Source organism: Giraffa tippelskirchi, chromosome 8 (genome assembly GCF_054371585.1).
Source record: "Giraffa tippelskirchi isolate mGirTip1 chromosome 8, T2T-mGirTip1v1.2.pri, whole genome shotgun sequence".
NCBI lineage: Eukaryota > Metazoa > Chordata > Mammalia > Artiodactyla > Giraffidae > Giraffa > Giraffa tippelskirchi.
The window spans coordinates 86769551-86784570 of record NC_137282.1 but is presented as its reverse complement, the minus strand read 5'-3'; the positions used below and the strand labels follow the sequence as shown (position 1 = coordinate 86784570).

Genomic DNA, 15020 nt, shown 5'->3' with positions numbered 1-15020 from the left:
TTCCAGCGGATCTTCCCAACCCAGAAATTATCAGCACGTGGTGGTTAAAACCATGGGACTTGAGTGACGGGGGCTGGAGTGCAGAGAACACCTCTTTTGCATTTAAGGGTTTAGAAGAAGCTTGGCATTTAAAGACTGAAAAGAGGAAAAGAAGCAATGAATAAAATGGGAGTGTCCAGTGAGTAAAGAGGAAATCCAGGGGAGGCTGGTGATTTGGAAGATGGAAACTTTTACAAAGCAAGCAGTGATCAACTGTGTCAGAGAGTGAAGGAGTTGAGTAATAGAACTGGAAGTTGACCATTGCAGTTGAAAATGTGGAGGTCATTCGTGACGTTTTTGGAATAGAGGATTTTTCTGGAATAGTGAAAATTTGAATGGAGTGGATTCAAGAAAGGATGGAAAGATGAGGACGTGGAGACTGTGAAATGAGTGACTCAAGTGAGTATAATAGCTAGTTTGACAAAACCAATTCTGTCCCTGTTTTTAAATTTTAAAATAGCAACTGCTGATGTGTAGCCCCTTCAGGAAGTTATATAATTGGAATAGAAAAAAATGCTAGTGTTTTTACTTTGCCCTGAGTTGGCATATATTTAGATGTGTTTTCTAGGTCTGCATAGAAAAGACTCAGCTATCATCATTGGTGATGACTGAAATTCATAAGACTTAAAAAACTAAAACAGGAGGTGAAGGGGACAAAGAGGATGATGTAGTTGGATGGCATCACCGACTCAACAGACATGAGTTTGTGCAAGCTCTGGGAATTGGTGATGGACAGGGAAGCCTGGCTTGCAGCAGTCCGTGGGGTCACAAAGAGTCGGACATGACGGAGCGACTGAACTGAAAAAACTATTGATGTGTATCTTACAAATATCCTTCATATAATTTATCTAAGTTCATATTAATATGATCCTCATTCATCTGTGATTCCCTAAATTCATTAATCTTTTCTGACGTAATGTGGCATAAGATCTTTAAGGAAACTGTTCTGTAAGAAATGATTTCTGTTTTAATGTAAATCAAAACTACAATGAAGTATCACCTCACACTGGTCAGAATGGCCATCATCAAAAAGTTTACAAATAGTAAGTGCTGGAGAGACTGTGGAGAAAAGGGAACCTATACTGATGGTGGGAATATAAATTGGTTCAGACAGAGTGGAAAACAGGCCCACTCCTGGGCATATATGGAAAAGACAAAAACCCTAGTTCAAAGAGATATATACACCCCAGTGTTTTATAGCAGTATTATGTACAGTAGCCAAGAAACAGAAACAACCTAAATGTCCATTGGTGAATGGTTAAAGAAGATGTAGTAAATATATACAATGGAATATTCAGTTCAGTTCAGTTCAGTCGCTCAGTCGTGTCCGACTCTCTGCGACCCCATGAATTGCAGCACGCCAGGCCCCCCTGTCCATCACCAACTCCCGGAGTCTACCCAAACCCATGTTCATCGAGTCGGTGATGCCATCCAACCATCTCATCCTCTGTCGTCCCCTTCTCCTCCCGCCCCCAATCCTACCCAGCATTAGGGTCTTTTCCAATGAGTCAGCCCTTCGCATGAGGTGGCCAAAGTATTGGAGCTTCAGCTTCAACATCAAACCTTCCAGTGAACACCCAGGATTGATCTCTTTTAGGATGGATTGATTGGATCTCCTTGCAGTCCAAGGGACTCTCAAGAGTCTTCTCCAACACCACAGTTCAAAAGCATCAATTCTGCGGCGCTCAGCTTTCTTCACCGTCCAACTCTCACATCCATACATGACCACTGGAAAAACCATAGCCTTGACTAGACGGACTTTTGTTGGCAAAGTAATGTCTCTGCTTTTAAACATGCTATCTAGGTTGGCCATAACCTTCCTTCCAAGGAGGAAGCGTCTTTTAATTTCATGGCTGCAGTCACCATCAGCAGTGATTCTGGAGCCCAAAAAAGTAAAGTCTGACACTGTTTCCACTGTTTCCCCATCTATCTCCCATGGAGTGATGGGACCAGATGCCATGATCTTAGTTTTCTGAACGTTGAGCTTTAAGCCAACTTTTTCACTCTCCTCCTTCACCTTCATCAAGAGGCTCTTTAGTTCTTCTTCACTTTCTGCCATAAGGGTGGTGTCATCCACATCTCTGAGGTTATTGATATTTCTCCCGGCAATCTTGATTCCAGCTTGTGTTTCTTCCAGCCCAGCATTTCTCATGATGTACTCTGCATATAAGTTAAATAAGCAGGGTGACAATATACAGCCTTGACGTACTCCTTTTCCTATTTGGAACCAGTCTGTTGTTCCATGTCCAGTTCTAACTGTTGCTTCCTGACCTGCATACAGGTTTCTCAAGAGACAGGTCAGATGGTCTGGTATTCCCATCTCTTTCAGAATTTTCCACAGTTTATTGTGATCCACACAGTCAAAGGCTTTGGCATAGTCAATAAAGCAGAAATAGATGTTTTTCTGGAACTCTCTTGCTTTTTTGATGATCCAGCGGATATTGACAATTTGATCTCTGGTTCCTCTGCCTTTTCTAAAACCAGCTTGAACATCTGGAAGTTCACGGTTCACGTATTGCTGAAGCCTGTCTTGGAGAATTTTGAGCATTACTTTGCTAGCATGTGAGATGAGTGCAATTGTGCGGTAGTTTGAGCATTCTTTGGCATTGCCTTTCTTTGGGATTGGAACGAAAACTGACCTTTTCCAGTGCTGTGGCCACTGCTGAGTTTTCCAAATTTGCTGGCATATCGAGTGCAGTATTTTCACAGCATCACCTTTGAGGATTTGAAATAGCTCAACTGGAATTCCATCACCTCCACTAGCTTTGTTCGTAGTGATGCTTTCTAAGGCCCACTTGACTTCACATTCCAGGATGTCTGGCTCTAGGTGAGTGATCACACCATCGTGATTATCTGGGTCGTGAAGATCTTTTTTGTACAGTTCTTCTGTGTATTCTTGCCACCTCTTCTTAATATCTTCTGCTTCTGTTAGGTCCATACCATTTCTGTCCTTTATCGAGCCTATCTTTGCATGAAATGTTCCTTTGGTATCTCTAATTTTCTTGAAGAGGTCTCTAGTCTTTCCCAATCTGTTGTTTCCCTCTATCTGTTTGCACTGATCGCTGAGGAAGGCTTTCTTATCTCTCCTTGCTGTTCTTTGGAACTCTGCATTCAGATGAGAATATCTTTTCTTTTCTCCTTTGCTTTTCACTTCTCTTCTCTTCCCAGCTATCTGTAAGGCCTCCTCAGGCAGCCATTTTGCTTTTTTGCATTTCTTTTCCATGGGGATTTTCTTGATCCCTGTCTCTTGTACAATGTCACGAACCTCTGTCCATAGTTCATCAGGCACTCTGTCTATCAGGTCTAGTCCCTTAAATCTATTTGTCACTTCCACTGTATACTCATAAGGGATTTGATCTAGGTCATACCTGAATGGTCTAGTGGTTTTCCCTACTTTCTTCAATTTAAGTCTGAATTTGGCAATAAGCAGTTCATGATCTGAGCCACAGTCTGCTCCTGGTCTTGTTTTTGCTGACTGTATAGAGCTTCTCCATCTTTGGGTGCAAAGAATATAATCAATCTGATTTCGGTGTTGACCATCTGGTGATGTCCACGTGTAGAGTCTTCTCTTGTGTTGTTGGAATAGGGTGTTTGCTATTACCAGTGCGTTCTCGTGGCAAAACTCTATTAGTAAATGGAATATTACTTAGCCATAAAAGTGAATTAATTCCATTTGCAGTAACATGGATGGACCTAGAGATTATCACTCTAAATGAAGTCAGTCAAAGACAAAATATCATATGATATCACATATGTGGAATCTAAAAGATGGATACAAGTGAACTTATTTGACACAACAGAAATAGACTCACTGACATAGAAAACAAACTTATGGTTACCAATGGGTAAAGTGGGGGAGAGGGATAAGTTAGGTGTTTGGGATTAACATATACACACTATTATATAAAAATAAACAACAAGAACCTACTCTGTAACACAGGGAGCTTTATTCAATATCTTGTAATAACCTATAATGGAAAAGAATCTGAAAAAGAATATATATATGTATATGTGTACATGTGCTGTGCTCAGTCACTCATCGTGTCTCTTTGCGACCCCATGGACTGTAGCCCACCAGTCTCCTCTGTCCATTGGGATTCTCCAGGCAAGAATACTGGAGTGGATTGCCATGTCCTCCTCCAGGGGATCTTCCCAGCTTAGGGATTGAGCCCAGATTTCCCGAATTGCAGGTGGATTCTTTACTGTCTGAGCCACTAGGGAAGCCCAAGAATACTGGAGTGGGTCTCTTCTCCAGGGGACCTTCCCAGCCCAGGAATAGAACTGGGGTCGCCTGCATTGCAGGCAGATTCTTTACCAGCTGAGCTACCCAGGAATCCCATATATGTACATATATGGGATATCTGAATGCCATATCTGGGATTTGAATCACTTTGCTATACACCTGAAAGTAACGCAATATTATAAATTAACTATAATTTTAAAAAAAGAGTTTCTTTTTTTAAACCATAGTTTAAGAAAAGTATATGTACCCAAACTGTCTCTCAAAGCTTTCTGTAAAATGCATTCAGTTTTGTCCACTAGGAGGCGCAGTAGGAATGAGAATGGACTGCAGCCTTCAAATGGCTTCCATCCCCTGTGGTGATGGAGTGTGATGTTGATGTTTCCTCTGTTTGTTTCAATTCCCAGAGCTAAGTTCCCATGAAGAAAAAGGGAACAAAATGCCACAGGATAGTTTTGTTTTATGCTTTTTCTCCCCATCTCTTCTATTTGGAGTAGAATTAAAAGTCAATAAACATACAAAAATCAATAGCCTTCCATTAGACCAGTAATAACAGAAAAGAAGGTGTAATAGAATAAAATATAATAGTCACAGTGGCCATCAAAAACCATGAAGCACCTGTAAGTAAACCTAGAAAATATATACAGAGCTTTTTTGGGGGAATTATAGAACTATTGAAGGAGGTAAAAGAAGACTTTAAAATATGTAGGCCTGTATTATGCTCACAGGTGGGATATGGCATATCAGTTCTCTCCAGATTAGTCTATAAATTCTAGGAATCCCAATTAAAATCTCAGCAGATGATTATGAATTAATTAGGAGAGAGGAATTGATTTTTATAACTATTTTAGGTAGGAAAATAATACATTGCCTGTTTCATGCAACTATATAGTTTTTTTTTCTAGAGTAGAGGGAGACTGAAAGTTAGTCTCCCAGCAGGGTCGGACTCTTTGTGACCCCATGGACTGTAGCCCGCTGGCTCTTCTGTCTGTGGATTTCTCCAGGTGAGAATACTGGAGTGGGTTGCTATGCCACCCTCCATGGGATCTTTTCGACCCAGGGATAGAACCCAGGTCTCCCATGTTACAGGTGGATTTCCTACTGTCTGAGCCACCAGGGAGGCCATAGAGTGGAGGGAAAGAGGGGCCTTTTTCATGTCAGTATGTAACTTATTCACAGAAATAATAAAGTGAGTGCTAACACATGCAGTCTATGCCACAAGCATATAGAAATTTCAGTTCCTCACAGTTACCAAGCTCTCCTACCGCTGGGCCTTTGCACATGCTGCTCCCTTAGTTTCCTCTTCATCACCCCTGGTCCAGGGGTCCCCAGCCTCCTGGATCTAATTCCTGACGATCTGAGGTGGAGCTGATGTAATGATAGTAGAAATAAAGTGCACAATAAATAAAATGCACTTGAATCACCCCCAAACTACCCTCCACACCTGTCTATGAAAAAATTATCTTGCACAGAATCTGGTCCCTGGTGCCACAAAAGGTTGAGGACTGCTGGCCAACACTACTCATCCTTGAAGTCTCAGTTTAGATCTTCTCCTTCTTGCCCTAACTAGGCTTGTATCCCTTTTATCTGTCTCTGTCAGAGCACGTGGGTCTTCCCAGGTGGCTCAGCAGCAAAGAACCCGCCTGCCCCTGGGTTGGGAAGTTAATAGTTTAGTAAAACACTTAAGAAAATAAGTAAGTTATACTTAGGCAAATAAGTAACTAGCGGGGCTTCTCAGGTTGCACAGTGGTAAAGAATCTGCCTACCAATGCAGGAGACACAAGAGACGTAGGTTTGAGCTCTGGTTGGAGAAGATCCCCAGGAGTAGGAAATGGCAGCCTCCTCCACTATTCTTACCTGGAAACTTCCATGGACAGAGGAGCCTGATGGGTTACAGTATACGGGGTCTTAAAGAGTCAGACACAACTGAGCAGCTGGGCACACACATACACACACGTCAGAGCAGGTATCACAACCAACCAAGCTCTATGGAGATACTGACGATGCCCTTTGTCTCTTGCAGGTGAGGGAGTTTAAAGGTCAGCATTTTATCTTGGAGGAAGCAATCACAGGGGATTTTGCTTTGGTGAAAGCCTGGAAGGCAGACCAAGCCGGAAACGTGATTTTCAGGTAATACAATGGTTTTTTATTATTATTATTATTATTATTATTTGTTTTGCCATACACTGACATGAATCCACCATGGGTGTACATGTTTTCCCCTTCCAGAACCCCCCTTCCACCTCCCTCCCCATCCCATCCCTCCGGGTCATCCCGGTGCACAAGCCCCAAGCACCCTGTATCATGCATTGAACCTGGACTGGCGATTCGTTTCACATATGATAATTTACATGCTTCCATGCCATTCTCCCGTATCACCCCGCATACAATGGTTTTAAAAAATGTTCAACGTAATACCTTTTAGCAACTTTATGTTTCCGCAATTATGATTACAAAATGGATATCTTGATGTGTTTGGTATTTAAAATTTTATTTTAAAGATTGCTTAAAATCAGTCACATCTGTGTATGTGTAGGTGTGTGCAGAACCATTGCTGTGTGGCCATGCTGGTTTGGTGCACTTGAGGACATCTGTTCTGACTAATTGGTGCCCATGGTGCACTGTTTGTTAACTATTTGAATCTATTCTAGTCTTGTATATAGTCACATACACTTTTGTCCTGTGTACTTTAGTGGTTAAGACTAATTACAGTGTTGTGACATACTTAGAAAAGCTGACAAAAGCACACAATTATATTTAATTTTGACATCGTTATTTATATGCATTGTCTTAAAACACCTAAGTTAGTTTGATATTCTGGAAAAATATTGCTAATAAGCATTTTGGTCAGTTCTTTTCCAGGCTTGTTGCTGTCTACTAGGAAATGCTTATAAAGATGATGTTTGGAAAGTTAATTAACATTAATAATGCTTAGCTTTCCTTTTCATTATCTGGATGGCCACAGATAGATTAAGCCACTTAATAGATTTCAACATCTTTTGATTACCCTAAGCATACTAAATACCAAGTTTCAGTATCTTGGATTTAGGTATTATGTAGTTGTTTTTTGAAAATTGTGCCACCTTTGAATATACTCATAAAAGCTTTCAAAATGTTTGGTTTTGAAGACTTCACCTGTTAGGTTACTGAAATAGTTTTCTTCTTTATAGTATGGTCCATTTCCTGCTTTTTGTTAGTGATTTTTAAAAAATCTTTACCAAATACAGCTTTGGTATGATCACAAATTATCAGTGAACACTCTCATGTGACTGTTTCATTTCTGAAGATCTTATATGACATTGGCTTTCCTTGTGGCTCAGATGGTAAAGAATCTGCCTGCAATATCTGAGACCAGAGTTCAATCCCTGGAATGGGAGGATTCCCTAGAGAAGGGAATGTCTAACACTCCAGTATTCTTGTCTGGAGAATCCCATGGACAGAGAAGCCTGGCAGGCTACAGCATGGGGTCACAAGGAGTGGACACAACTGAGTGACTAACACTTTATATGATGTTAAATATACTGTATTTGATTTTTTGAGCTTAGCCAATTTCTTTTTGTTGTTCGATTTTGTTTTTTTGATGGGGCCACGGCACTTAGGATCTTAGTTCCTTGACCAGAAATCGAACCTGTGCCTCCTGCAGTAGAAGTGCAGAGTCTTAACTACTGGACTGCTAGGGAGGTTCCCAAATTTAGTCAATTTTTGGTATTATAACTAATCTCAGCAATTACAGAGGACATTGTGCATGCTATCTACCTTTATTTGACACCTCGGTGTAATGTTTTTGAAGCTAATTTTTTTTTTTTGAAGATTAATGAAATTGTAGAGTAGCAAATGAAAATGAATTACTTAAAATATTTCCATGAGTTTATCCTGTCATTTACTGCCTGTTGTCTAAAGACAGCACAAGGGCTATTCCGAGCACAGACTTTATGCCTGTGGTTTCTGCTCAGTAGCCATTGAGCTTTGATGTGAAATGAGACTGCTTGTCACCAGTGGTCAGGTGGCCTGGATTCTTAAGATTTTAACTTCTAGGCTGACCTTCATGTTTAGTGGGACAACTGGTACCGAGGTCTGTCTAGGCCATTGTTACAGTGGGTGGGCCCTGCATGCCTGCACCTCAGGCCACTCTGTCCTTGGAGCTTTTGATGCTGGATGTTTGATGGAATCCAACACAGTAGCTTGTGAAAGTACATAGAGATATTCCTCTCTCAAGGACACACCTATCCTTGAATCCAAGTGAAAGAAACATTGCTAGTACAAAGGGCTGGTAAGACACAGCTGTGAATTATTTCTCTTTACCAAAGAATTTTTCCTTTCAATTTACACTCGCAGAAACAAGAACATATTTCAATTTTTATTATTAGAGTAAGTGCATGAATTTAGGAACTCGGGAATGCGGAAGCATCAGCAAAATTACCCCCTCTTTTTATACCTCAGGGTCTAATGTGGGGGTTGTAGTTTCAAAAATTTCATTAGAAGTTGGTTCTCCAGAATGATCTTTATAAGTGACTCACAAATTACCCATGAATGTTTCAGTTAATTTCAGCAATAGATTTCTCTTTAATAACGAGTATAATTACTATACCTTCTCAGATAAAGCACTTGCTACTTTCCTTAATATTTAACAAGAGCAAGTTCAGTGAAATATTTAACTATAGAAACAAAGTGGCATTTCAGTTAAAAGATTTAGAAAAATTAGACTCATTCATATCCATTTTATTTTTCTGTATATAATTATATTTTGAAAATGAAAAAGAGTTCTTTCTCTTAACCCTGTAAATATGATATGATTGCATTAAGTGGCCATTGCATTGTTTTTATTTATAAAATAGCTATAGAACTTACAGAAAATATGATATAATCTTTTAAAAAGATTCACAGAGCCTTAGATTACAGAAATTCTTTTAGTCTGTAATTAAAGCTGAGAGAGACACTTCTTATTTTTGGCCTTCTTTCCACACTTCCTTATTCCCTCACCCCTAACGTAGGAAAACTGCAAGGAATTTCAACTTGCCGATGTGCAAAGCTGCAGAAACCACAGTGGTGGAGGTAAGAGAAGAGGTTATTTCTGATTTCCTAATGTTACTTTTTTAAAGTTGATGTTATGTGTTTAAGAAAAAGTACTACAATTCATTTGTATTCATGAAGAAGGACAGTGGCCATTTTTTTCATTTCATTTTATTTTATTTATTTATTTATTTTTTTAAGTTTACTTATTTTAGTTGGGGGCTAATTACTTTACAATATTGTAGTAGTTTTTGCCGTACATTGACATGAATCAGCCATGGGTTTACATGTGTTCCCCTTCCTGGACCCCCCACCCACCTCCCTCCCCATCCCATCCCTCTGGGTCATCCCATTGCCCCAGTCCTGAGCATTTGTCTCATGCATCGAACATGGAATGGTGTTCTGTTTCACATATGATAATATACATGTTTCAATGCTATTCTCTCAGAACGTCCCACCCTCACCTTCTCCCTGGTTTAACAGGGAGTCCTTAGAGATCATAAATTACCTGCATATTTTCCTGCCTGTTTAGTATTAACAGTAATAATAACTACTATTAATCAAGTATTTATTATGTATTACTCACTTCTGTGTTTTAATGGATTTTTTAAAAAATGTTCACAATAGTCTAATGAGATAGGAATCATTATTATCCTTATTTTACAGATGAGGGCTATAAAGCACAGAGGTGAGGTTGTGTACCTATGTCACACAGCTAGGTGGAGCTAAGATAGACCCATATGAAACATGATTCCCAGGTGCTTGCGCTTTTCCACTATTTTATGAAATACTCTCAAATCATCATCAATGGGTGATATTTCAAAATCTTGAAAGATATTGAATTTATGAAAGTAGTCCATTTCAGTGCTAACTGTTAGAATCAAGCAGATAGGGAGTTTGGGGCCAGTATATTCCTCTGTCTCCAGTCTTCTTTGCCAGTTATTCCAGTGAAGGTCTTTTTGCCTCTTGTACCATCTGCCTCCAAGAGGGCTTTGAGAAAAGCATCATCCTGGGTAGGATCATTAGCCCTGTGAATTGGTTCAGTCCTGTTCTTAGACTCTGTTCATTCTGTTATGTAGCCTCTCTGAGCTGTGCAGCTTTTCACAAACTTCCCTGAATGTCATGATTGAATGTCTATTCTAGTCCGGCAGGAACTTAAAGCAGTGGGTGCTTTGACAACAACTACATCCTACATTTCAGACAAAGACTTTATTTTTAAGAATTCTTAGCTCATCTCCTTTCTCTTATAGATCAGGCCAGAGGGAACTTTTCAGTAGCAGAATCTGAGGTGGAGCCTCCCTCCTTGCAGCTCCACCCCACTCCTGGGGCTGCATCTTTTCAGCCTTTCTCCCTGGGTACCCACTATAACTTGAGTTTTAAAGGGAGTCAGTGGTGGGGGGCACACGGTAATACTATAAATATCTAAAATATTAGTGATGATTCCTTAAGAGTGTAGTTCTCAGTCGTGTCCAACTCTTTGCAGCCCCATGGACTGTAGCCTGCCAGGCTCCTTTGTCCATGGGCTTCTCTAGGCAAAAATACTAGAGTGGTTTGCCATTCCCTTCTCCAGGGGATCTTCCTGACCCAGGGATTGAACCCAGGTCTCCTACACTGCAGGCAGGATTCTTTACCATATAGGGAAGCCCCGATGATTCCCTCAGGTACCTTAAAATCTTTGGGGACTTTGTTTTGACTGTGCTATGCAGCATGTGGGATCTTGGTTCCCCGACCAGGAATCGAATTCTCTGCCCCTTGCATTGGAAGCTCAGAGTCCTAGCCACTGGACTACCATGGAAGTCCCTCTTTTTGAACTTAGCAACAGGATGGAAAAAGAACATGCAAGCCATCTCTTTCTTTTTCTGCTTCATAATTTCTCCTCAAATTGACAAGACGTAAAACCAGTATATTTATCTTGAAGAGAATATCAAAATGACCCTTGGCATGAATTATTTCTGGTTTCTCTAAAAGTGAGACATTCTTCCTTTTTGGAAATGTTTTACCTTTCAGATGTGTTCTAAACAAACGTGAGTTGTGGAAAACCAAAGAGGTGATCAGTATGTCTTTTTCCCTTTAACAAAACTGATATGAATATTGCGTTGCATCTCTTAAAACCGGCAGCCAGTGGTGTGTTTCACCACAAAGTTGGCTGTCTCTTTCTCTCTCTTAAGGAACCTGGGGGTAGTTGCTTAGGAAAAATAGTACAAGTGGGTGTACATATTGGCACACATGCCACAAACACATTTCTCTTTTTAGGCCAGGCAGTGTTATTTCTGGACCTTCTCTTTGAGTGGGTGAAATCTTCCCTGATAAACTTCACAAGTTTAAGTGCAAAACCAGCCAGGGAACAACTCTTGGTGCTGTGTTCCACGTGTATCATAAGCAGCAGGACTCTGGAACTCATTTGGCTTCTGCAGGGATCTGTTAACCCTCGACTTCCCATGTGTCCCTTGGCCATTCTCTTGGGTGCATATCCCATCAGTCTAGGTTTCTCTGGGAATTGTCTCTACATTTTTTATAAAAAGCAACTTACATTTTTTTTAAAAAGCAACTTTTTTTTAAAAAGCACCAGTCAGAATGGCTGCTATCCAAAAGTCTACAAGCAATAAATACTGGAGAGGGTGTGGAGAAAAGGGAACCCTCTTACACTGTTGGTGGGAAAGCAAACTAGTACAGCCACTATGGAGAACAGTGTGGAGATTCCTTAAAAAACTGGGAATAGAACTGCCATATGACCCAGCAATCCCACTGCTGGGCATACACACCGAAGAAACCAGAATTGAAAGAGACGCATGTACCCCAATGTTCATCGCAGCACTGTTTACAATAGCCAGGACATGGAAGCAACCTAGATGTCCATCAGCAGACGAATGGATAAGGAAGCTGTGGTACATATACACAATGGAATATTACTCAGCCATTAAAAAAAAACATTTGAATCGGTTCTACTGAGATGGATGAAACTGGAGCCCATTATACAGAGTGAAGTAAGCCAGAAAGAAAAACACCAATACAGTATACTAATGCATATATATGGAATTTGAAAGATGGTAACGATAACCCTATATGCAAGACAGAATAAGAGACACAGATGCATAGAACAATTTTATGGACTCTGAGGGAGAAGGTGAGGGTGGGACGTTCTGGGAGAATAGCATTGAAACATGTATATTATCATATGTGAAACAGAACACCATTCCATGTTCGATGCATGAAACAAAGGCTCAGGGCCGGGGCAATGGGATGACCCAGAGGGATGGGATGGGGAGGGAGGTGGGTGCAGGGTCCAGGAAGGGGAACACATGTAAACCCATGGCTGATTCATGTCAATGTATGGCAAAAACTATTACAATATTGTAAAGTAATTAGCCCCCAACTAAAATAAATAAATTTATTAAAAAAAATAAAATAAATAAAATAAAAAAAAATAAAAAGCAACTTATAATAGAAAACCCAGGAGGAGGGGCGGGAGCGCTTCAGTCAGGAGACTGTAGATACTTTGTCTCCTGCAAGCAGCCTGGCATGTCTGTGCTGTCAGGAAAGGTCATCTGACTCAGCCACCGAAGGCTGTTAAGGCTGCCTGTGACCAAAATAACCTGGCTGGTTTTGTCAAACGTGTGCCCTGGCTGGTGTTAGAAGATGGCAAGGTTTACACATAGCCTCTTCAGCTGTTTTAGCTAATTTCAGCTTTTAGTTAAGACAAATATATTGTTATCATTACTTCAATAAAGTTATTTTTATTATATTTATATTATGGTATATTTATGTATTTGCTTGTGAAAGAATTCTGTCTATTACATGATATTTGATGTATACTGCTATTATATACACATAGCCTGTGCAGGTTAGAAGGCATAATAATAAATCAAACACCTGCAAACCCATCTAAGATAGAAATTAGAGGACTGCTTCTTCTCATTGTCATCTGCCTGCCTTTCCTGCAGAGAGAGCTACTGTCAAGAATATTGTGATTATCAGTCCCTTTAAAAAACGTCAAAGTCATAAGGTGTGGACATATGGAAATTCATTTTCCAAAGTGATATCATAAGACGTTTTGTTTAGAAGAGCCACGCTCTGGGGACTGTAACTTCTGTGTCCTGTGCTAGTGCCTGGCACATGCCATGTCTCCTGAGGAGGTTAATTAAAGGGAAATATTAAGGGTTCATCTGCCATCTGGGCATGAAGACGTGTTGTTTCTGATTAGTGGATGAGGAAAAGGGCAGGTTGCAGTTTAAAGGTATTACAGATTTTTGTTTTTAGTGTTGATTATGAAGGGTAATGGACATACACAACAGTAAATGGAAGAGTGTAATGAACCCATCTGAGTTCATCCTGCTGTTCCAATATCTGCCCACCCTTGATCACTCCTGCCCCATCTACATCCCCATCTCCTTCCTTCTCCTCTTGTAATATTTTTTTTTTTAATGATTTTTATTTGTTTTTTGGCTGCAGTGGGTCTTTGTGGCTGTGCTTGGGCTTTCTCTAGTTGTGACAAGTGGGGGCTACTCTTCGTTGCAGCGTGTCAGCTTCTCATTGCAGCAGCTTCTCTTGTTGCAGAACATAGGCTCCAGGCAGGTGGGCTTCAGGAACTGTGGTGCGTGGGCCCCATCATTGTGGTTCCCTGGGCTCTAGAGCACAGGCTTAGTAGTTGTGGCACATGGGCTTAGTTGCTGCTCTGCATGTGGGATCTTCCTGGATCAGGGATTGAACCCACGTCTCCTGCTTTGGCAGGTGGATTTTTTACCACTGAGCCACCAGGGAAGCCCCCTCTTGAAGTATTTTTGAAATAAGCACCAGATATTATATCCTTGACGAGCTTACATGATAATGCTCGAGATAGACAGTAGGTACAATAAATAAGGAAAATATATAGTACATTAGATATTGATAAATATTAAAGAAATGGAACAAAGCATGAAAAGGGACATGAGCTGTCAAGAGAAGAAAGTTAAATTTTGTTTTTGTCTGCACTGTGAGACTTTTGGGTTCTTAGTTTTCCGACCAGTGATTGAACCTGGGCCTTCAGCAGTGAGAATGCAGAATCACTGGACCACCAGGAATTCTAAAAGTAAAATCTGGATGGGTTGGTCTATAACAAAGATGAGATATAATGCCACTGAGATGACATTTGAGTAGAGACCTCAGGGAAGTGAAGAAGATAGCTCTGCAGTATCTGGCAGGGCAGTAAGCTGGGTGGCAGAAGTATTCCTGGTGGACTTGAAGAGTTGAAATGCCATGCTCCCCTTTCTCCGGTGTGAGGTAGTGGGCCAGTGAGTCTTACGTGAGGGTAGCCATCTTGAGAGTAATGGCAGTATCTTCTTCCTACCTGTGTGAAGTATGATTTCTATACTTAGTTTATTTTGTAATCGTTCTTGGGATGATGAGACCTAAATCTGACTTTAAAACTCTGAGGTGAATGGAGAATGTGATTTTTATATTGGAACCTCCGGGCTTTTGTGACTTTCTGGCCCTGTTTGGAGAACTCTGTGTTGATACCACCTTATGCATTATCTTTGTAGAGGAAATCATACTGGTGGTTAGTTCATTTTATACTAGAAGGTGGGAACGCAGTAGGTTTGTTTTAACTGTTTGACTTAATCACTTCAGTGGATCTTGTGCACATTTAATCTCTACCAAGCAGGCCAATTAGTGTATCAACGTTTTAGAGACTGGTCATCTTCCGTCCTGCTTTAGAAAAAATGAAACTGCCCAAGAGATAAACATAATTCCTTTC

The 15020-nt window shown here is 40.5% G+C and overlaps 1 protein-coding gene across 10 annotated transcripts in view; it reads left to right on the top strand.

Annotated features, from left to right (window-relative positions):
- OXCT1 (3-oxoacid CoA-transferase 1) overlaps positions 1–15020 on the top strand; it is a 169846-nt gene that overhangs the window by 39069 nt on the left and 115757 nt on the right. For 7 of the 10 annotated variants that reach the window (XR_014061357.1, XR_014061355.1, XR_014061354.1 and 4 more), the window contains 2 exons: positions 6303–6409; positions 9271–9331. Coding sequence is in view for 6 of the 10 variants with exons in the window: in XM_081517566.1 (XP_081373692.1) it covers positions 6303–6409; positions 9271–9331 (168 nt within the window). In the remaining 4 variants the exon portion in view is untranslated. The remainder of the gene's footprint in view (positions 1–6302; positions 6410–9270; positions 9332–15020) is intronic. The other 3 variants (XR_014061356.1, XM_081517565.1, XM_081517562.1) reach the window with 1 other exon arrangement.